The following is a 22,837-nucleotide window of genomic DNA, read 5'->3' as shown; positions in this document are numbered from 1 at the left end:
CTCCATCATGAGCCCAGTGGGATGGTGCAACCCAGCTGGATGGGGGGCTTGGAATGCAGGAAACATCTCTTCGGCCAGGGCTTTGGATGTTGTGTCCTGCAAGGGCTGTGGCCCCACATTTTGTGGGACAAACTTGGTTGGAAACCATGGACCCAACCTTGAGACAAAGAACATGCATGAGATCCAAATGCAGGTGCTTGTTCTGGAGATTTTGGGGCCAATGACAGCCCCCCTATGTCCACAGACCACCCTCCTGATCCCACAGAGCCCATCTCAATGCCACACTGCATTAATGCCCCAGCTGTTTTGGTTTTTCCCTGTGTTACAGAGGTGACCACATTGATCTCAGGGCTTGGTGATCCCAAGTGGCATTTCTGGGCTTGGTCTTAGCTATGCAGGGACATGTCCAATGGCACTTGGGTGCTGTCATGTCACCAAACCTTTCACTGGCTCTTTGAAGGAAAGACAAGTTGGGAGAAAGGATCTCTGCCCACATCAGCTCAACATCAGCAACTGCTTGGGTGCTCCTAAGCAAAACAGCAAAAGTCAGGGATTGTGCACACCCCAGGTGCCTAGACCTCTGAAATACCCTCCACATCCCAGTGCCTGGCCTGCTAAATTCCAGTGGGTGCCAAGCCAATAGATCCACTTCTCCTTGTGATCTGCTGGGATAAACTGGTTGCCATTGCATGGGAGTGGCAGTGGAGTGAGCCACGGCAAATCACTCCCCTCCTGCACCCTGCACAGACCCAAAGGCACAATCCATCCCCGGGGAAACTGGGGCTGGGGACTGGTTCATGGTGGGCACTGATGCTCTGGCAGTTACCCAGAGAAGGGGCAGAGGCCTTGGATGAGGCTCACATGTGCATGAGGAACAGGGTGAATTTAGTGAAAACTGTCCCGAGGGTGCAGGTGCTGCCGGCACAGGGGATCCCAGCGGGCTGCGGGCCCTGTCCTGCTCTCCCAGGCCTGGTCCCGGCAGAGGGAGCTGTGGCATCAGCCAAGACATCGCTGTCCCTGCTGGGCACCAGCCCCGGGCTTTGGAAAGGGACCAAAGAAAACAGAGCTGGGGCCGGGGCAGTGCAGCCTTCGTGGAGAACTGACTCAGCACATCTGATTCCTTTTGCCTGTACATTGAGACAAGAGTTGTTCAGAACTTGCAATTCCACATATAAATGCACTGTTAGGTTTTTAAAAATGCTTTTAAAAGCCAAATAAGTTTACATCTGTGCAGAAAGATCTCAGACCCTCGGTGCAGTGATGGTGTTTAGGGGATGCCAGAGCATCTCTGTGTGCAGTGGCTTGAGGCTGGGACCCCACACTCTCCTGGTGGGGATTCAGCCATTGGGGAGCAGCAGGGCAGAGAAATGCCAGAGTATTTCTAACTTGCAAAGAGTAATTTTCCTCCCCTACACCCACACCCAGGGCAAGCACAGACAGGGAGCAGCACAGCTGCTTCACACCAAACAAATCCCCATCTTCCAACCAGCATAACCACGGCCTCTGCAGTTCCAAAGGGACTAAGTGTGGTCCAAATCCCAGCCTGGCCTGGGATGAGCACACACAGGTCATTCCTTATCATTTGCATCCCTGAGATGAAGTGGATAAGCAAGGCCAGTAACGTGTGCAGCATTTTTCTGATCTGACAGTCTGCATCACAGCCTGAACAGGCACTTGGCCAATACCCCATGTCACAGGCTGCTGACTCTCCCTCAGTGGAATATGTCGCTGCCCATCCTGCTGCTGCACCCCAGAAACTCCTGCAACCCAGGAACCATTCATAGATCACACCTAAAATGGTGCAGTGGAGCTGGGAGTGCACTGTTCATTGGGATGGGTCTGTGGAAACACCTGACACTGTGGTTCAGAGCTGTGCTTGGAGCACTGATGCATCAGGGATGTTCAGAAGAGACTCTGGGCTGCAGCTTGGTGCTGTGCTCAGTCCTGGGAGATTGCTGGATTTCAGAGACAAGGTCCCTTGCACACAGACTGCTGTCACAGCTCAGTGCCCTGGAGAGATGGGACAGAAACACTGGTCTGTGAAATAACCATTTGACACTGGAAGGCAACTACCAACATGTTCGAAGCACCATCTTCATTCTTGATTTTGCCCTCAAGACAGCACAGAGCAGACTCACACACCTGTTGGGCACCAGCTGGCTAAAGTCACAGCTGGCACATCTCAAACTGAGACCATGGCATCAGAACTCCCTTCCAAAAACACAGCACCAGACAGGATGATGCTTCTCACCAAAGGAGAACCAGGAGAGAGAGCAGAATTCCCAAACTGTCTGCTCCTCAAGCCCAAACCCCAAAACAACCGCTTGCTCAGGGAAGAATAGATTGTAATTATTTATTTTGTGTCCCTTTGAAAATACCACGTTATCTCCTTCTGTTCATGGCTTGGTGTGGTCACACAGCCTGTGACAGCAGTGTCCCAGCCATCTGTGCATCTCATTCCTTCCTCCAGTGAGTGGGAGACCATGGTCCCTTGAAGGTTGGCAGGTTGGAGCTGCCTGGTCCAATCTCAGCTGTCATCCCTCCGTGCCAGGAACTGCCCAGGAGCATTGCACAGACAGGGAGCAGAGGCAGGGAGCAGTCCCGTGGGACTGGTGGGGATGGCTGTAGCTTTCAGCTGCCCCAGAAGGGGAGTCTCTGGCTTGTGTTTTCTGGCAACTTAGAACTGGGTTTGTTTCTTGAGCATTAAAAAAAAAAAAAAAAAAAGAAAAAAAAAAAGATGCTGCTGCTATCTGCAAAGGAAAAGAGAAAAATCTATCAGGACCATGAGGATCCAAGAACAAGCTGTACTGAAAGGCTGTAAAAGCAGCACACAGATATCTGAAGGCTGGGAAGCCCAAACAAAACAGTGATTTGGGGTGTCAGTACATGTGGCCTTCCCTTCTCCTCTCTGACAGGTACACAGTCCTTTAACCCTACAACCAAACCCTGGAGACACCATAAAACAGCAACAACTTCAACCCAGATATGCAATCTCCAGAGGCCTGAGTAAGATCTCAAGCATTTGGGGAAGGATTCCCAAAGCCACCTGGCACTGCCATCAGCCTGCTCCCACCAGGAATTGCGGTTGATTTCCTAATGTCTTCAAAAGGTGAAGAGTCAATACAAGCCTGAGCGTGGTTGAAAATCTCAGCTACATGGACTGAGAAGCATCAGACCACAAAGCAGTCTGCATTCAAATGGGTTATGAAACAAAACAAGGGCTTCACGTCCTGCCCAGTGACATTAAGGTTGTTGAGTAATGAACTAACACTATTGCCACCTCTCCAAACTCTCATCCTTTCCACATGAGCAGGAATTTGCCCACACACAGAAGTGCTGAGGTTACCTGGACTCCTACTCTTCCAAAGCAGGTTGAAAACAAGACCTTACATTATCCACATCTGCACCTGCTGAAGGGTTTAACCCCTCAGAGACCCCATCTCCCACTTACAGTTCAGTGTCTACAATGACATCTGGCTTCTCCAGCGTTTGTCGTCTCCTCTGGATGGCATCCACAATCTTTTTCCTGGGGCCCAAAGGGATATTGATGCTCTTCAGGTCATGGTCTGAACACAGCATGAGGGCCTCCAAGTCAATCTTTTCCTTCTTCAGGATGGAGATGAATTCAAACATGTGCAGGGAAGCCAGAAAAGTTTCCAAGGGGCTGGTGTCCGGTTCGTCGTCATCGTCTAAGCCCAGCTCCACCTCATCCCAGGGCAGCTCCTCGGCGTTCCTCTCCTGCAGGCTGTTGGCACTGCCAATGCTGTCGTTGAGACTTGGCGAGCGCTGCAGGCGGCTCCGCAGTCTGACGCCCATGCCGTCCTCGCCCGGCGCGGCGCCGTCCTCGCGGCCGATGCCGAAGAGCCCGCTGCTGACGTAGTTGCGCCGGAACACCATGGTGCCCAGCCCGGGGCGGTTGAACAAGGAGTCGTGTCCGGAGTCAGTGCTGACCTCGGAGTGGGCCGAGTCCATGTGCAAACCTGGGTCGCTTATGGCACGGGAGACGGTGTCTTCGTCCGTGAGGAACATGTCGCGGATGTTGCGGCGCGTCCACTCCTTCGGGCTGGCGTACGTACCCTGCTTCACAAACATGACATCGTTGCCCAGCTGCAGACCAGACAGAGACCGCACGCTTTTCCTGCCATCCTCGTAGATCTTGAATGTCCCATCCACCTGCTTCTTCTTCTCTAATTTCTTTTGTATTTTCGTCTTTCCCTTGGCTGTGCCATGGATGGTGGCTTGTGAATATGGCAGGGAAGTCACCATAGACATGTGCTGGAACTTCTTGCTTAAGGTGCTGCTGGAATAGCTGGAAAAGCTCATGGTATCCGAATTATCTGACATCTCCTTTCTGTAGCGTTTCTCCATCCTTTCGTGGTGCTTCTTCTGCAGCTTGACACAGTCCTTAATCCTCCTCTCTGCATCCCGAAAGGCCTTGTCCTTCAGTTTGCTCACCAGCTTGGGGTTGAGGTTGCTCTGCTTGGCAGCAATCGAGTCCAGGTACCGCACGCACTCCATGTGCCCCTTCATGGCTGCCATGTCCAGCGGGGTGTGGTAGTCATTGTCCAGGCACCAGATGTTGGCCCCAAAGGAGATGAGGAAGGAGAGGCAGTTCAGGTGGCCATTGGCTGCTGCCAGGTGGAGGGGGGTGTTCCCCCAGATGTCACATTTGTCTGGATCACCCCTAGGCAGCAAGAAAATCAAATGTTTAGCATGCAGGGATTGATAACAGACTTCACTGAGACATTCCCAGCTGTGCAGGGGCAAATCAGCACCATGAACTGCTGCCTCCTTGCTTGAAATATCAAGCTATGCACCTAAGGTTCCTGCAACGTTATTTTAAAGGGGTCTTCTGGGGGGGTGTACTACTGCCAAGGAATCATGTGGCCCACATGCAAGGCTGTGGCAATGTGACTTGGATTTAGATCTCAAGAAAAATGTGTTCCCACATCAAACCAACTTCTGAGAAAGGCAAGTCAGGTTCTGAATAGCCCAGAACTGAGACAACGGGTCTAATGCCATCTCAGACCTTAAGCTTGTTGTAAAATTTCAAATATCCTATTTAATTCTAGTCAGAATCTGTCTTCAGAACTTGGCTTCATTCAGCCTCTGTGGGGGGTCATGCCCAAATGCCTCTCTGTATGCCACATCCTGGGTAGGACACCTTGGGATCCCACCATGAAACATCCATCCTCAGCAATGGTTCTGAGACCCCCCAGCTGCTCTACCTTCCCACCCAGCTGTTCCTTGGCACCTGGGGAAATCTGTGGCACAAAGAGGAATGTTGGCATGAGAGGATAAGAGTGATTTTGCTGTCATTGGCTCTGGCATTAGGGTTTTGAGGGAGATTTTGCTGTACCATGCTTGGTCTCGATAGCACAGCTGGAAGCACGCTGGTATTAGCACATCCAGAGAATCCAGTTTCAGAAAAAGTGCAGATTAGGTTTCTGCACTCCTCAGGAGCTGGACACTGCCAGTGGCATCTCCATTCACACTGTGCCAGCCCCTGCCCCAGCAAGCTGCTGGCAGGACACAACCACCTGCCTGCATCTCCTGCCTCCTGTGCCAGGACAAACACAAACCTGGGATTCAAGGGAAGTCTGACATTCCTCTGTATTTGTGCTCAGGTGAAACGAGAGAGAGTTCACACCCCTGCTGGCCCAGCCCTCTCCCGAGCTGTGTGCTAATGATATGCAGCCAGCAGCAGTATCTGTCAACAGAGCGCTCTCCCTCCGTGCACATGGATATGGCAAAGCCTTTTATTAAGGCTGGGCAGCTCCACCACCCTCAGGAGCCGCTCCTCGTGGGCAGCAGGGCTCTGGCAGAGCTCTGGCTCAGCACAGCTCTTGCCTGTTCCCACATCAACCTTTCAGTGAGCTGCAGAGGAGCCCAGCACTGATCCTCCTCCACACAGACCTCAGTCCATGGTGACACCAGGAGGGCAGAAGGCAAATCATAGAGAATTGAAAGTGACCCATCAAGGATCATCAGGTCCAACTCCTTAAATGCACAATTCAGACCTTCAGCAGAGATTACTTAACTCCTCACTGCTTTAGGGTCTGTGTTGGCAAGAGCTGGGAGCAGCAGAGCCCAGAACCCTCTCCCAAATCCCATGTGCTCTGAGCTATGGCTTGTCTGACTTCAAAGAGTCCAAAAACTTCTCCAGGGAAGGAGCAGGAGACCACAGGAGCAGAGGGACTTCTTTACCCTCCTGCTTTGCACCTTCATCACTTTATGCAAACGCCCAAACCCCAGAAACAGCCTCATCCAGCACATTCATCCCCACACAGGGACCCCACTGCCTGCTTGGAACACTGTCCAAGGGGCAGCAGAGACAGAGAGGAACTGCCCGGTCAGTGTAATGCCAAGTTTGCAATCCTTAGGCTTTAGAAAAGCAATAAAGCCTGTCCAGAGGTTAAACTGGAGATTATTTGCACCCAGAGCATGAACTTCCCAAGTTCATTCCCTGAAAGCTGCTATGAGATGCACTCAGCTTTCTCTGTGGGAGCAGGAACAGCAAACTCCATCATAAACATGTTTTCACTAAATTTACAGAAACACAGTAAGCACAACCTTGAGCTCATTGGCAAATTCAGCAAGTTAATCAATAGGTTTGAAACTCTGTAAGGCCAAAAAAACCACAAACCCTTCAGGACTTTTGAGCCACAGCCTTTGACATCTCCTATAGAAGGAGAAAGAGGTTTCAAAGATGGGTGATGAAGAGGGGGAAGGCAGGAGATCACAGGGCTGAGGAGCCATGAAGCCAAGAGAAGGAGGGAAGGGATCTGATAGTGCTCTGGCAATGCCGAGTTTCCAGGAGCAGTAATTCCCCAGCCCTTGCTTCTACCCTCGTAGTGACATGTCCAGGCTGGGAAATGCATGGGGAGGATAAATATTTGATGAATTGCAAGAGAGGAGTAAATTATTGATGAAGCTGGATTTAAAGAGCCAGTGAACCTGTTCCACATGGAACTGCTGGTGCTGGTGAGAGACTCCAGTGTGTGAAGGGCTGTTGGTTTGTTTTGTGTGCTCTGAAAGGGCACTGGTGTGCCTGGCATGGTGGGCAGGTGAGCCCGGGCACCCCAAGGGTCCCAGTGTGTCTGTGGACTCATGGTGGGGACAGTGACTGAGCAGTGGACTCACTGGAAATAGTCTTGCCCCCTAAATTAAGTGGATGCTCAATCCATCCAGTACCTTTTGGAGCCTGTTCTCAGGTCTGTCTGGTTCAGGGGGCAGAGGGCAAAGCCAGGGAGCTCTTGGGGGTTTCATATGTGAAAGTCTACTTTCCTCAGAGAGAGAGGGGAAAGAACATCAAAACCAGCTTTCCCTGGTCATTTCCACTGTCTAGAAAGAAGAGTATTAGAGCAAAATTAGATATCCCAGGCCCTCTGCTCTGTAAATGTCTGCCGCAGGCGCTAAAAATGCATCAGAAGGAAAGAAGAACGGTGACTTGCAAAGTAGGGATGTTTGATTCAACTCAGATAATAAACATGAGGCCCTCCCTCTGGCAGGTGTCTGTCTGAGCAAAACTTCACCTCCGGGGTGCTGCACATGAGGAGATGCTGACTGCAGGGTCCACTAAGTGGGAACATATTTTAATAACAGGTGTAAAGTGCAGCACTTCTCAGCTTCAAAGCGTTTTTGAGCACTTAGTCAACTCCTGTAATAATCATTATTAAAACACTGTTAATTGGGCCCCTTATGTGGACATGTGCATCTCTTGAGTCACTGTGTTTGCACCATGACATGCATGCTCACTCCCTTCCTGCTGGTTTTTCCCCTCTGCTTCTCCCATAGGATTCCAATTAGCTGGGGAATCCAGGGGCACTTACATATGCTCTTCCCTGGCCGCATGTGTGAAGTTCCTCTGATAGCAAAGGGCTGGCTCACCCTTGGCTCATGGGTGTGTGTGAGGTATCGGGCCCTCAGACCAGGAGCCAACTGGGTGCAGAGTGTCTCTGCTCCCATAAAATGGTTTTGGATAAAGGAAGAGTGAAAAAAATAATTTATGGCCTGAGAAACAATCCCTCACTACCTTCAGCATAGTCAGTGAGGGCAATGACCCAAGCAAAGCCTAGAAAAGAGCAGAAAAGATGAGCTTTTGGGCTCAGAGCAGAGCTTTGGGTCCCGTACACCAAGTTTTCCCCAGATAGTGGTAGCCTGGGGATTCAATTGTCCTCCAGGCTCAAATCCCCAGAAATCCAGCAGAGATGCTGTAGATGAGGTCGTGCCAGGGCTCTCTGCATCTTGTCCCAGCAGAAAGCCAGGCTGGCAGCTCCTGTCCAGTGGCTGCTCGTGTTGGGGCAGTGGCCTGGGCCACGTCTCCTGGTTCAGCACCCCAACGTGCCCAGGGCTCACCCTCACTGCCAGCAGCCAGCTCAGGTGCCGGAAGCCACGAAGCTGCAACAGAGCCCCACCCTGCTCCTTCACCTTCCCGGCAGGTCCTCACCCTGGGAAGGTCCCCACCAACACAGCCAGGCTGCCCCGGCTCCCACGCGGCCTCCAGCCCTGTGGGTGCAGAGGGTGCACATCACGCTCACATCACCCTCACATCAGCCTCACATCACCCTCACATTGCCCTCACATCACGCTCACATCACCCTCACATCAGCCTCACATCACCCTCACATTGCCCTCACATCACGCTCACATCACCCTCACATCACGCTCACATCGCCCTCACATCAACCTCACATCACCCTCACATCGCCCTCACATCACCCTCACATCGCCCTCACATCAGCCTCACATCACCCTCACATCACCCTCACATCACCCTCACATCGCCCTCACATCAGCCTCACATCGCCCTCACATCGCCCTCACATCGCCCTCACATCGCCCTCACATCCCCTTCACGTGCCTTTGCTGCAGCCCTGCCCTGAGGGCTGCTGTGATGCCCTCGAGCAGCCTGGCTGATGTCAGGAGCCACCGTCAGCCCCAAACCATGGCTGAGCCACCTGTCCCCTCTGCCACTGACATCCAAAGTATCTGTGCCCCCTGTTTCTGTAAGATGGGAAAATGGGAACCAGCTCTGCTGAGCGAGGACCTGCAGACGCATCCTCACTTCTCCTGCTGTCCACTGCAAGCAAGTCCTGGCTGATCCCAGCCAAGGCCCCCAGACCTGCCTGTAACTGGAGCTGGACTGGTGCCTGCCACTGCCACAGCAGTGCCTAATGAACCACACTGAAGAATTACTGTGTCTGAAAAGCTGCAATGCTAAATGCCAGCCTGCCTGCCTCTTCCCAGCCATCATGTTAATTGAGTTTGTTTTCCTCACTGGAGCCGGCCAGGAGGAAGAAAAAGGCTTTTTGTGTGGCAAACAAGAAGGATGAGCCACTGCTGATCCCTCCATCCCAAACCCTCTCTCTGTCTGTTGCAAAGGGTGCACAGAGGCACAGACACATCACCAGCCTATTTCATTTACCTTCCATGTGGGTTGGGGCAACAAGCTTCCCTCAAGGACCAACCAAAGGATTTCCTTCCCCCTCCTTGTTCCAGCCTGACACCACAATCTGCTGAACACATGTGGATGAGGCTCCTTCACTGATGACAGAGCCTACATGTGTCCATCAGCCTGGCACGACCATTAGAGCCATGATTTTGGCCCTCAGGAGCCCCCTCCCACAGCCCTGCTTTCTCAGAGTTCCTCTGGCCACCCTCAAAGGGCATTTCATAGCACTCAATGTCCCATCTTGTTTGGGCACTGCCCAGCACTGGCAAGGAGATTCTGGTGCTTCTTGCTGTCCCAGGACTCCTCATCATCCTGGGTGCTCTGACATCCCTGTGACACCCAGGTGGAGGCTCACCAGCCCCCTCAGGCCCTGGAGATGCCTCCCACCCCAACCCTGCATGGAGCCAGCCCAGCCCCAAAGCCTCCACTCCCCCAGATGCTGCTCCATCCCATAGTCCCACACTCCCACCTGGTAGTGCAGGGCTCTCTGAACCAAAGGAGGAATATTTTGGCAGCAGAGGCCAGAGAACAATTCTCTGACATTTTGGGATGCTCAGGGGCCCTCCCTCTTGCCTCACAGTGATTATAGTGCAGGTGTAATAGTAACATATATAACAAAGCATTAAGTTTCATCTCTGAACAAAGCTTAAATACTGTGGAACATCATCGTGGGCACTGGCAGAAAATTACAGGGTCTGCCCTCAGGCTCTCCTGGGTCTTGCACAATCCACCTCTCTGGCACCCTTGCCCCCAGGCTGGGGCTTTCCTGCCTTTGGCAGACCCACAGCCAGCTCCAAGGAGCTGCCTCCATGCCAAGCACTTTACTGGTCTCTCTGTGGCCCTGGGCAAGGATCTGACACATGGAGATGAATGCACAAATGCAAACACATCCTGCAGTCCCACAGCCACACACCTTGCTCCACCATCCATCATGTAAAGGGCACTGGGCTTTTGCCAGGCTATTTTCCTTGTCAGGAACAAATGTATATTAGGTTGTTAATTAAACAGCAGCCAGGCTGCACTGGAACACGATTTGAGCCCACAAGGACCTTTTAATCCAATGTGAGTTTACAAAAGCTTCCCTTGGGCTTTGTGGAGAGGCAGAAACTGCTGGCTTAGATGGGGGTTGGCAGGGCAGGCAGTGGTGCTGCAGGGTGCCCTGTGATGGAGATGAGCAATATGAGGAGGTACAGTGATATAAAGAGATTATAAAGTCAGTCCAAAAGCCTTTGCCTCTCTGGAGGAGCATTCAACCACTGCTTGGGCCTTCCAGTTTGACTTTTTGGCCATCAGAGTCTTTGGAACCATTTTTAACTTCAGGTTCTCATCCCCTGAGCATTCCTCCCATGTCCCTCTGGCCCTGGCTAGCCATTCCTGTCCTGACAGGAGCTCTGGACAGGTTTTTGCTAAGCACAGCCTTTCCTGGAGTACACAGGGAGTCACAGAGCCCCAGCCAGGGAAGCATCACAGGGCTCTCAGCCCACACCCTCTCAGGATGCTCCACTTGGAGCACTGTCTTGCTCTCTCCCTTCCAGACCCAGAAATAATCTTTTCCTGAACACACTTCTACTGCATCAGGACTTCTCAAAGCCACTTTGTACACAGCCTTCAGTTCAGGATCCAAAAGGAAATGATTTACAATGAAAGGACAACAATGGATGGAGGAGCTTTGCCTGTGAGCACAGCTGAGGTTCTGGATGAATGTTTTGCACAAGCAAACCAGAATATCAGGAAATGGCAAGAGCCCAGGAACGGGTGCAGTGGAGATGTGGCTGGTCAGGTACAAGAGCTCTAACAGAGCCCAGGGTGGACAACAAATCCCTGAATGGCAGCTGACAGGCCCACCAAGCCCAACATGGAGAAGTCAAGCCCTTCCAAGGAGGTGTGATGTCCATCCAGGCTGCTGACCTCAGTACCATCCCACAATATTAGAAATACAAAAATCAAAATCAGCACCACCAATCTCTCAACACAAGGCAGAAGCCACTCCAGCTTTAAAAGAGGTGCTCAGAAGAGCTGCTGGAGCAGAAGGAAGCACTGGGCTGTGTGTTTGGGGGTTTAATAGGAACTGGAGAGTCACAGACTGCCCCAGAGGGAGCTAGGAATGGCAGGTCTTGCTTTAGCACAGACCTTGTGTGGTTCCCCCAACACCAAGGTGTAAATCCCTCCAGTCTGACAAGTCCCCTTAATCCCACTCCCACCTCTCCACCATATCCACATTTAGGAAGCCAGAAACTCTTAAAGATTTGGCAGCCCAGGGTGAGGTACAGAGACACAGACCAGTATGGAGCAGGCCCTGTGGGGGAGACTGGGCTTAAAGAAATCTGCTCTTGGAAAACCTGAATTTCCCAGGCTCCAAGTGTACAACAAGCTGCCCAGGGGTCACATACTGAGACCCTGCTCTGGGTAAAACAGACAAGTGCCAGCCACTGCCAGCTGGCACTGCATACATCCCTCTGCAAGCATTCTGGGGACAGAGGGAGCAGTTATTTTCTCTACCTCCTCACTTAAAAGGCCTTTTTACACATCAGCAACACAATGTGTTTATCCTTATGGGAGCTGTAAAAGATTACAAAGCACTTGGAAAGGTGAACTCATCGCTGCCCACGGTGCTGCAAGCAGGCTGGGGGCAAGAGCACTTGGAGGGTCAGAGGAGCTGGGAAAACACAGAGCAGTTATCAGGAGTGTTGGATTAGATTCAAAGCACCACAAACAAAGAAAAGTAACAGCGGGGAGGACAGGAGTAGGGGTCTTACAGAGAGAAGCCATAATTTTGTGGGGCACTCTGACGTGCGAGCAGAGAGGGGGAAGAAGGGGGTCCCAGCTCCCCCTGGTCCCTGGCCAGCACTCACCCTCTGCTGACAATGAGGCGCAGCGCGTCCAGGTTGCCGTGGTAGGCGGCCCATAGGGTCGGGGTCATGCCATCCTCATCGGGCGAGTTCAGGTCCTTCTTGGTGGCTTCCTTCAGCAGGTCCAGGTAGCCGTCCCGGGCGGCTCGGTGGTACTGGTCATTCATGGTGCCAAGGGGTGCCCGCGCCAGCACATGGGTGCCCAGGGGGCCCGGAGCATGGGCACGGGCGTGGGGCAGGGGCAGCTGCCGGGAGGGCCTCGCACAGCTCCGCGCACCGGGACACCTGAGAAGTCCTGGCCGGGGAGGCAGGAGCGGCTCCGAGCCCAGCCAGGCGGGCTCCACAGCGCTTCCCCTGGGTCCTAAGCATCCTCCGGCCCCGCGGCTCCTTGGAACGCGCACCAGCTCCACGGCACATTAAAAGCTCCAATTAAGCAGCATCGCTCTGCTGGGCTCAGCACGGGTCACACAGCAGCGATTCACCGGGTTATGTGTCCCCGGAGCAGAGCAGGCTGTCAGACAGGCTGCTGGGTTTATCCTGCCCAATATGCCCCTGTTCCATAGCTACCCCTTCTCAAGCAAGGGGCAGCAGTAGCCAGAGGAGGAAGGGTGGGTCAGAGGAGCACAAACCCCCACGGCCTCCATTCACAGCCCTGTCAGAGCGGGGACCTGGATGGATAATCCTGCCCTGTGTGGAGTTGGCTGAGGGCAGTTTGGTGACTGATTTCAAAGTAATACCAGGGGTGTTCACAACTCAGCTTTTCCTCACTTAAAACAAAACAAAACCAAAACAAACCACAAAACAAATTTATTTATTTATTTATTTATTTATTTATTTATTTATATCTCTCCCTAGTGTCACTAGGAAGACAACAGCAGACCCAGTCACCATCCCTATCCCCCCAATCTACCCTGCCTATACCCACAGAATTCTGCTTCCCAAGGAACTGCACAACAAACTGTGCAACAGGAATCTGATAAACCAAGGAAACTCGTAAGGGCCGGAAACATTCCCTTTCTCATCTCTTTTCCCTCTCTGGAGACTTAAAAAAACCCCAAACCCTGTGTGTAACTCGGTACTTCACTGCGATGTGCAGTGGGTGCAGTGTCTGGCCTCTGGTGTCTTTTATGCTGACACAGAATTCCCGGCTGGTGAACCCTCGGGGAGTTGGACAGCCCCAGGAAGCGTCTCCAGCCCCGCGTTCCCGGTTCCCGGGCACCCTCTGCTGTCCGAAAGATGGAGCCAAGCCTGGGTGCTGGCCGAAGCACGAAGCTGTCCCAATACATAACACCCAAGGGTGAATTGGTGGATTTTTGTATCCCCTGGGACATGCTGACGTGGAGGAGGAATTTCCTGCTACTCTCTTGTTCATTTTACCTGTAATGTCCTGACCCTGGGAAAGGAGAGCTCCAGGGCGGGACTGTGTGTGTGTCACCATGGCCCTGGGACAGACACAGGGCTTGGAGAGGGTGGACAGAGCCATCGGATGGGTGAGAAATGGGAGGAGAGTCGAAAACTGGGGAAAGGGTGTAAGACATCATCAGGGGGGCTTGGAGGGAATGAGCAGAGAGGAAGTAAATGAGAAAGGCAGCTTATTTTTGTAAGGGAAAAAAAATGCTCCAAGACAGGAGGGTGGCCCTAAAGCAGTGCCAGGTGCACCCACGCAAGCTGCAGTGATTAATCCCTGGGTGGCTGACACAGCATCAGCCTGGGGACACCTGGAAGTGCATCAGAGCCAGAGCCTGCGGGGTTTGCTCACCTCAACAGGTTCATTTGCATCAGCTCAGCCTCCCTGGGCAAGGCCTGATGCGATGCAGTAGCCGCTGAGGCTTTTGATGCTGGGATCCCTGCAGGTGAAAAGCAGCACAGTAACGTCTGCAATTCATTACCGACGTTATTTCATGATTCTTGTATTGTTACTAATTAAATTTGTTGCGTTGTACGGTGGCTGCCAGGGGGACTGGGAGCATTGCCCGAGGCAGTGAACACTCTTTCCTCTATTGCTGGCTGGGAAGGACAAAAGAAGCGCAGTAAACGAGCGCCTTTAGCCCGAGGGGCCTCTGAACCTTTGGCCTCTGCAAAACATCACGATCAGCTGGGATTTACTTGTGGGAGGCCTGGGCTTCCCCTGGGAAAGGCTGCAGACTGAGAGGAGATCAGCCACTCACCCCAAAAGGAATCCCGTGGCTCAGCAGAGGCCAGGCAGGGCAGAGCTGGTGCAGCAGGTGGCAGCAGGGCAGGGACACAGGGGCTGTCCCTGGGCTGGGCAGTGCATCCTCAGCTCTCCTTCCCCATCACAATCCAGTTTGCTGTCCTGCAGTGCGCCAAGAAGGACACAAGCGGGCAGGAACGGGACTGAGAAAACACAGCAAATGGCCCCAGCTCTGTGCTTGCCCTGAAGGGTGAAAGCAGCAGAGACATCTCCAAATGAGGCATCTCAAGGACTAAAACTTGTCCCCATCCACCCAGTACTGCCACGGGACTCCTGTAGCTCCCGCACAAAACATAGCTGGGTGAAAGGGACCTTGAGCAGAAACTTCCCTTACCAGACAAAGGTTTGAATCATCCCTGCCCTGTGGTTTGTGACATGGTTACTCCTTAGAAGGAGAGGAATTAAGGTCCAGAGAAAGGTGATCCTACCCTGAAAGATCAAAGGCACTGCGTCAGCAAAGGAGACCACAAATCCCAGTCCCCAAATCCTGCCCTTCTCTAGTGCTAAACCTTCCTCGTTGATGACAGCATGGCTGGGAAAGGATTAAGTTACTGTGGCACCGAACAGGTACAAATGCAAATTTCTTCCTTTTCCTCAAGAACCTTCGAGGCATGGAGTGGACTGATTTGAATAGCACAGGGTGGGGCACAGTGTTTATTCTGCTCCAGTGAGCAGAAAGCCAAGCACAAAATCATCACCAAAGACAAGTTCATCACCTAAACCATCTCCTCTCAGGGGAGGAGACCTCATGCATGTAGGGAGATGGATTTGGTGGGGTGGCCTTGCTCTGTGGTGGCCATGACCCTGTGACTGAGCAGTCCATGCCATGCTTAGCGGTGTTGTCAACTCATGCTCTTGCTAGGTAAATAACCCTTATCTCCTCATCTCTTTCCAGCTTCCCCAAAATCAGCTATTGCACAAAATGGATCACACGAGTTTCTCTGAGAAGCCCACAAAGCCCTGCTGTCAGCTCCAGATATGGTATAAATCACAGAGACGTCCCAACAGGTATAAATTCTTCAACTGACCAAGCTGCAGCAACAGGGAAACTTCTCAGCCTGGCAGGAGCAGAGATTTGGATCCCAGGCAGCAAAACAGGTTGGTGGAATGGCTTTGTTTGAATGGTTAATTCACTTTATTTCAGGCTTTTCACTGAGAATGAATGAAATGCCAAACTTGGCACAGGCAAGGGGCTTTAGAGGGCGTGACAACTCAAGTATTTCACACCCTTCCTGCAGGAACTGCTACAAATTATGATGTGATAGTCCAAAGATTTTCGGGGGTTTCTTACCTTTTGGAGGCCTGTTCTTCAGCAAGGAAGTGTAACAATTTCTCAGAATATTTAGTGTGTGACATTTAGAATTTAAACCACACTGGCTGTTTGCCCCAGGGTATTTGATCCTGTGAGTGCTTTTTGGTGCTTTTCCAATTCTCACATTAATAAACACGTAAATGTGGTGTGACACGTCATTAAACTGACCTGGGATCTTCCCGAGCAAGAGCATCTGAAGTAAAAAAGTCGTCAGGGAACCAGGAAAGGGAAAGTTTAAAAATCAGCGCACCCTTCTTCTTGCACTCCCTGTCTCTGCAATACATCCTGTGCTGCTCATCACGTGTGCTGGGCTGTTCCAAATGCACCTCTCACTCACGGGCCTCTCTTCTTAACAGCTCTGACCCTCAGGCAGAGCCTTGGCTGAGCCATGACCGAGGAGCCCGGGCAGAAGGACAGCGAGCTCGGACACCTCCCCTGCAGCATGGGCTGCGGGCACAAGGACGACAAAGCCGGCCTGGCTTCGAGCCAGAGCGCGTCCTTCAGCCACCAGCCGCCCTCCACTCCTGCCTCCAAGGAAGTGTGGAAGAAGGGTGGCCGCATGTTCTCCATCCTGCTGGCCGTGCACCTGGCCCTGCTGGCCTGCACGCTGGTGAGCAGCGGCGCTTTCGAGAAGATCGCCGTGCACGACTACGACGTCTTCTTCCTGCTGACAGTCATGATGCTGATTGTCATCATCTGGATCATCTTCTACCTCGCCGGCACCTCCCGGTGCCCCGGTGCCATCCTGGGCAAGGACTCCCACGCCGGGCCCATCTGGCTGAGAGGTAGGTGCTGGGGCTGGAGGGGAGATACAAATTCCAGACCCTAAATCCTGCCCTTCTCTAGGGCTAGAGATGGACAGTTCATGGGAGCATCTGTTATTACAAGGGAAGCAGCAAAGATCTGGGCACAGCCTCTTCCTGCTGATGGACTGGGACATGGCACCATGCCCTGCCTCAGGTCAGCTCCTGGTCCTTGCACTGGATTCACTGCCAGGTCTCCCTGAATCCACAACGGCTCTTGGCAACTTACACCAGGATCTCTTCTGCTGCTTTTGCAAGAGCTGTTAGCCCCAGCATACCAGGCTGATTGAAAATCAGTTCCAGCTAAAATTATTGTATGATTTTGTTGCTGCCAAGATAATTTGGGTGCTGGGAGAGGAAAAACATCAGTAGAAGCAAAGCCTCTTCATGACAACATTTCCTCTTCTTCCTCTCATCCATCTGCATTAGCCCATGTGCACACATCTGTCCAACCACAGATAATTTTGTTCCCCAACAGGAGGCCTGATCCTATTTGCCATTTTCAGCCTTGTCATGGATGTGTTCAAAATAGGATATTACTCGAGCTTCTACAGCTGCCTGTCTGCAATCAAAATCATCTACCCCATTGTGCAGGCAATATTTGTGGTGGTCCAGGTGAGATGGTTGTGCTCTGTCTTGGGGAGCAGTAGAGAGACACAGGCACCAGTGGAAGGAGCTCTGATCTCTTGGATTTAGTTCAGCTGCCCCCACAGCAAATGCAAGGCCTTAACTCAGCCCCCACCCAGCCCACATCTTCTCCCTCCAACAGCTTCCATCTATGGCAACTCAACTCACTCTAAGGCAGTGATTTAAACTTGTTGGCATTTTTGTCACAAACTCTGAAAAGCCCCCAGCCAGCCAGGCCTCCTTGCCCATAAAGAACAGAGGGGGAGAAGGGCAATCAAGGCAGGGGGCTACCTTGCAGTTTGAGGGGCCACACAGAGGACCCCCTGCTCTGGGACAATGCCAAGGAGGGAAGAGATCAGAGAGGGACAATTTAGACAGAACAAGGATTGGCCATGGGCAGAGCAATGGCAGTGGGAGCAAAGAACCTCCAGCAGAGGGCCAGCATCATGAACTATGAGGCTGAGCCCAGATGGACCCAAGCGAAAGTTTGCTCTCTGCTCTGCTCTCCCTCCTTCGGAGGGGTCCTTTGCTTTCTTGTTTTGCTGGGAGTAACAACTCCTTTTCTCTTCCCTGCAGACATATTTCCTGTGGGTCTCTGCCAAAGACTGCATCCACGTGCACCTGAACGTTACCAGGTGAGCACAGCTGCTCCTTGAACCCCACTGGCCCAGCAGACCTGGGCGTTCTGTACTCTCTCATACAGCTAATGTGTAACCAGGGGATAATCCCTTAATGCTGCCCAAAACGAAACTTGCTCAATCTCCAGCTAAACTTAGATCCCGGCTCAAGCAGCTGTGGTTAATGACCTGTAGATATATCAGGGTTGGGATTCAATTAAAAAATACAAGCATTACTCAAAGCAGATAGTATTAAATAAATAATTATCATTAAATAATGATTCATAGTTGACTTTTTCTTCCCTGGGGAAGATAACTATGCAGTGGGCAAGACTCAGGTTAAAATGAGATCTTGTCCACTTTTGCAAGACTGGATCTGCTGGAGACCAGTTCAGATATTTTAATTTATTCACTATTGAGAAACTCTTTCAAAAGCAACAACGGGAATCAAGTCTTGCTAATTCTCATGAGCATGGACAAAAAAGCCAGGAAGAGAGTGAGGGCAGCAAAGAAAGGATCAAGATTTCTAGCCTGGGCCATTGGAGTCCTCACACCACTTCAGGCAGATGCCACAGTCCCAAATCATGGATGGGAGAAACATGGGCTAGAGCCACTGCTTTAATGTCACAAACCTTCTCCTCCTCCTGCAGATGTGGCTTGATGCTGACGCTGACTACAAACCTGGCTGTGTGGATGTCAGCAGTGACAGATGAGTCTGTCCACAAGGCACATTCAAAGCTGAAGAAAAACATGACAGAGGAAATCTTCAGGTGGCTCCTGAAAGGTAATCTGCCTCTTTGCGAAGCCATCTGGTCCAGGGAGAGATCCCACCAGGTAGAAATTGTTCCCTAGCAAGTCAGATTTTATCCCTTTTCAGAAGGTCTGTTTAGAGCTGGAGGTACCTTTGTCAGGGCTGGTTTGTTAAAAGCCAAGTATGGATGTTCATTTCCTAACCTCTGTCGGACAGGAGTCAGAGAGGTGGAAGACTCTGTACAAATGGGATGGGATTGAAGAAGGGAAGGAAAAAGAAAGATTTAACCTAACAGTTAACGTTTTAAGAAAGAACCTGGGCACAAGAAAGCTGAGGGTGAAGTGTCCTTGTTTTTAAAGTGGTCACATATTCTTTTGTTCTTTGTTTTGATTTTCACTGACCCCAAACATCCAGTTCTTCAGGGAGAAGTCTTGTTCCTTGTTTTAATACCATGGCACCTGTCTGGTTTTGTCTTGTTTCAGTGGGAATGAGAAGCAGCTCAGTTGAAGAATGCAATTGCAACAGCCAAATCTGCCAGATCTTCAAAAATGGCTACTTTTGGCTGTACCCTTTTAACATTGAGTACAGTCTCTTTGCCTCTGCCATGGTCTATGTCATGTGGAAGAACGTTGGACGCTTCATAGACCACCACTCCCACCACATTCAGCGCCTGAAGTTCAGGCTCTTCCGAAGGACCTTCTTTGTAGGCATCATGTTGGGCCTCATCATCCTCGTGAGTGGTTTGGGAGTCCTCATCCTGTACGAGGTGCAGGTAAATTCCAGCACTGAATCCAGCAAGAAGAGCCAAGCACTCACCATGTACTACATCTTCAACATTGTTTGTCTGAGCCTGATGTCTCTTGTCTGCATCGGTGGCTCCGTCATCTACCGGTTTGACAAGAGGGACATGGACCGGCATAAGAACCCCACCAGGACCCTGGACGTGGCCCTGCTAATGGGGGCAGCCTTGGGGCAATATGCCATTTCCTACTACTCCATTGTGGCCATCGTGGCCAGCACGCCAAGGGACACTATCAGCGCACTCAACCTCACCTATGCCCTCCTCATGATCGCCCAGCACACCTTCCAGAACGTCTTCATCATCGAGGGCCTCCACCGGCAGCCCCCCAAGGAGGACTGCAAGCATGAGTCTCACCAGAAGGACCTCTACGGGCTCACCTTTGTGAACATCAACGCCGTGTCCCTGCGGGTGCCCGACACTGGCACCACCTTGGCTGCCAGTGCGGCGTCTGGCACGGAAGCCATGCACACTTCTGACCTCGTCAGGTCCCTCACTGCCCCCAAGAAGATGAACTGGAGGAGGAAGTTCTTGAGGGAGATCTCCATGTTCCTGCTGCTGAGCAATATCATAGTGAGTACATGCAGGGAGAAGAGTTTGTGGGGAAGGAGAGGGCTACAAGCAAAAGGGAGAAGGGTCTGTGAAGGAAAAGGTGTGGCCTATGGAAAAGCAGCTTTTTCTGTGCCTCTGCTGTACAGAAAGTACATTAGTTATATTTATAAATGCAGAATTCTGATTCCCTTGTCCCCTAAAAAAACAAAGTGACTGCCCTGAAATTAAGACATTTCAGGCTAGATCAACAGACCTGTCACTTACCACCAGAATATCAGACACAGGAGGTGGATGCAAGAGAATAATCAGTTTCAGTGCTTTTATTGTGCATAAGTGGATGTGTGGGATAGATGACGTTAATAAATTACATTAAACCATTCCCTTCACTCCCCCAAAGAAGGGATGTAAAGTGACAAATATCTGGGGTGAAGTCTGGGTTTTCTTGAGACATGGCAGCACATCTCTTCTTGAAACCCATGGCCTAGGAGGTTGCTCCTTTCTTGGGAAGCTGTGACTGCAGGCCCCTGATGCAGCACACACCTTTCTCACACAGTGCTGTTCTCCCATTTCCTCCCACAGCTCTGGATCATGCCAGCGTTCGGTGCCCGGCCCCAGTTTGACAATGACACAGAACTGAACTTCTATGGCGATTCCATGTGGCCGGCCATCGTGGACATTTGCCTGCCCTTTGGCATCTTCTACCGAATGCACGCCGTGGCCAGCTTGCTGGAGGTCTACATCATGTCCTAAAGAGCTCCCTTGCAAGGAAGATGAGATCCTCCTCAAGCAATCCACCTTCTTCCTACCCCAGGGCTGGGAGCTGCCCAGATGTCCCCAGGGGTCTCCAACACTGCCTGAATCGTGTCCCCTTGCAGTGTTGGGGCATTTATGAACTGTCAGTGAAGATGATCCAAACATAATCCAGATTTTATTTTTGCTACTTGTGTGTGGATGTGCCTGTGTGTGTCTGAAGTTCTTAATGCTTAAAAGAGAACAGATTTTAAAAAAGGAAGTTATCTAGGGTGGGATCATGGTGATTACCCTTGGTTCACACAGAGACTCACCTTCCTTGTAAAGCCTGTTCACTCCATGCCACTGATGGACTCTCCAGAGCGTTCTCAGCACCCTCGGGCAGTCAGAGCCTCCCTGCACACAGAGAGCTGGAGAGTGCAAGGGCTGACAAAGGCCTGGAAGGACAGAAAGGGAAACTGCTTCACCTCCTCGTATGGCCAGTCGGAAATCACTCCCCTGCAGAGATGTGAAAAACAAATTGGTGACCACCAAAGGCTTTGGGAAACATTTTAATCTTTCCTCTCTGTATTGCCCATGTGTATGGGCCCTCTCAACACTTCTCTGTGCCAGCCCGTGCCTTCCTCTCCAGGAAGCTTCACTGCAGCCTCCTCTTCCCAAGGAGGGAGAGCTGTGCCTGTGGTCCTGGGCTAGCCCTGATATGGGATTGCTCTAGCACACTTTCTTCTCAGCTCTCCTGAATCAGGGCTCAAGAATCATAAAGACGATGTGGGCAATACAGTCTGGGGGATAATAAAGAGATTTTTCTTTTTTCTTTTTTCTTTTTCTTTTTTTAAATACATAATGATTTTTTAAAAAAATATGTGAACATTTTTGTATGCAAAGTTATTTATTGATTTTCACCGTAACTGAACTCCTGAAGGGACCCTATGATGCAGAAATCAATGCAATGCTGTGGCCAGTTTGATCTCCAGCACCTTGAAGGGATTGCTGGTGCTGGATCCTCAAGCCTGTGTGTGCTTTGAGGCTTAGAGTACAGCCCTGCACCCAGACCCTGTGGCCCTGGCTCAGGTTTCTGGGTGCCTGCAGCTCTCCACGAACCACTGAATGATTGAGGGGGCTTTCAGAGCACGAGTCCTGGGCTGTAGGAGTAGAAATAGGCCTCTCTGCTGTACCCAGCATCCAGGCAGAGCCTCAGAAAGCCCCCTCTGCCAGGACAGGAGGGTGCATGTCAAACTGGCACAGCTGAGCTCTGTTTGCATCCTGAGAAATTAGGGTTTAACCATTCTAATAAAGGCTTTATTGTTCCATCAGGGTTTATCGTTCCAATAAAAAACACTGCAGAGGTGGCAGAAACCATCAAGCCTTTTCCCATGGACGTTTGCACATCCACCAAAGAAAAAATAATAAATGGAAGTCACGGGACTTGAAATGGAGTGATGCAATTTTCCATCCTACAGACCAGGCTGACGTGTTTCCAGCCACCTTCCCCTCCAAGTCCAGATCACCAAACCAGCAAGGACCAGTGCCTCTGGCTGGTGTGACACCAGTGTTCCTGTCTGCCAGCAGCCTTCCTCTGAACTGGGTAGGACATGGGGGAAAGCCCAACCTCCCCTGCCCTCAGAGGGCTGCGCTGATCCAGCATCTCCACTTGGGTCACTCCTTTCCCTCACCAGTCTGGGAGTCTTCCCAAGCCCAACTGACCCTCCAAAGGCCTGGTTCTATTTTTACTGTTGATCTGGTAAAGATAAAATCTTCCTCTAGAAACCTTACCTTTCCTAAAACAAAAGCCTCATTATTCTGTGGCTCCTGCAGTTGAAATTAAATCAGAGAAGAGACGCAAACAGTGCAGACGTCAGTCCTTCTTACGGCTCCACACATTGTTTGAGCCCAAGCTGCTGAGCACACACAGGGGCAGAAAACACTTTTAATCACCCAGTCTGTTCCAAGGGGGCACACCAAGATTCCTCCTACGTGCTCTTGCTGGGTCCTGCTCCCAGGTTCCCAGGAATGGGTGCCCTGGGTCAAGCAGGGCACACTTTGAACTGCTCTTTTCTTCTGGGCAGCTGCTGTAGGGGCACTTCTGGGGCCAAATAGATTCAGGATGGATG

The 22,837-nt window shown here is 51.5% G+C and overlaps 2 protein-coding genes across 2 annotated transcripts; one reads left to right on the top strand and one right to left on the bottom strand.

The window, feature by feature from the left end:
* Positions 1-3,447: 3,447 nt before the first annotated feature.
* On the bottom strand, positions 3,448-12,470 carry USH1G (USH1 protein network component sans). The gene is made up of 2 exons (XM_059486016.1): positions 12,307-12,470; positions 3,448-4,684 (listed from the first exon to the last, which is right to left on the bottom strand). Exons 1-2 carry the CDS (start codon positions 12,468-12,470, stop codon positions 3,448-3,450), a joined length of 1,401 nt encoding a protein of 466 aa, XP_059341999.1.
* A 3,010-nt stretch (positions 12,471-15,480) lies between these two features.
* On the top strand, positions 15,481-21,492 carry OTOP2 (otopetrin 2). Its single transcript, XM_059485920.1, has 7 exons — positions 15,481-15,613; positions 16,184-16,612; positions 17,109-17,245; positions 17,834-17,892; positions 18,525-18,658; positions 19,108-19,997; positions 20,556-21,492. The coding sequence occupies exons 2-7, from the start codon at positions 16,216-16,218 to the stop codon at positions 20,724-20,726; spliced, it is 1,788 nt and encodes a 595-aa protein (XP_059341903.1). The 5' UTR covers positions 15,481-15,613; positions 16,184-16,215; the 3' UTR covers positions 20,727-21,492.
* The last annotated feature ends 1,345 nt before the right edge of the window (positions 21,493-22,837 follow it).

This window comes from Ammospiza nelsoni, chromosome 19 (assembly GCF_027579445.1).
Source record: "Ammospiza nelsoni isolate bAmmNel1 chromosome 19, bAmmNel1.pri, whole genome shotgun sequence".
Classification (NCBI taxonomy): Eukaryota; Metazoa; Chordata; class Aves; order Passeriformes; family Passerellidae; genus Ammospiza; species Ammospiza nelsoni.
Note: the sequence above shows the minus strand (reverse complement) of the source record. Positions and strands in the feature narration are given on the sequence as shown.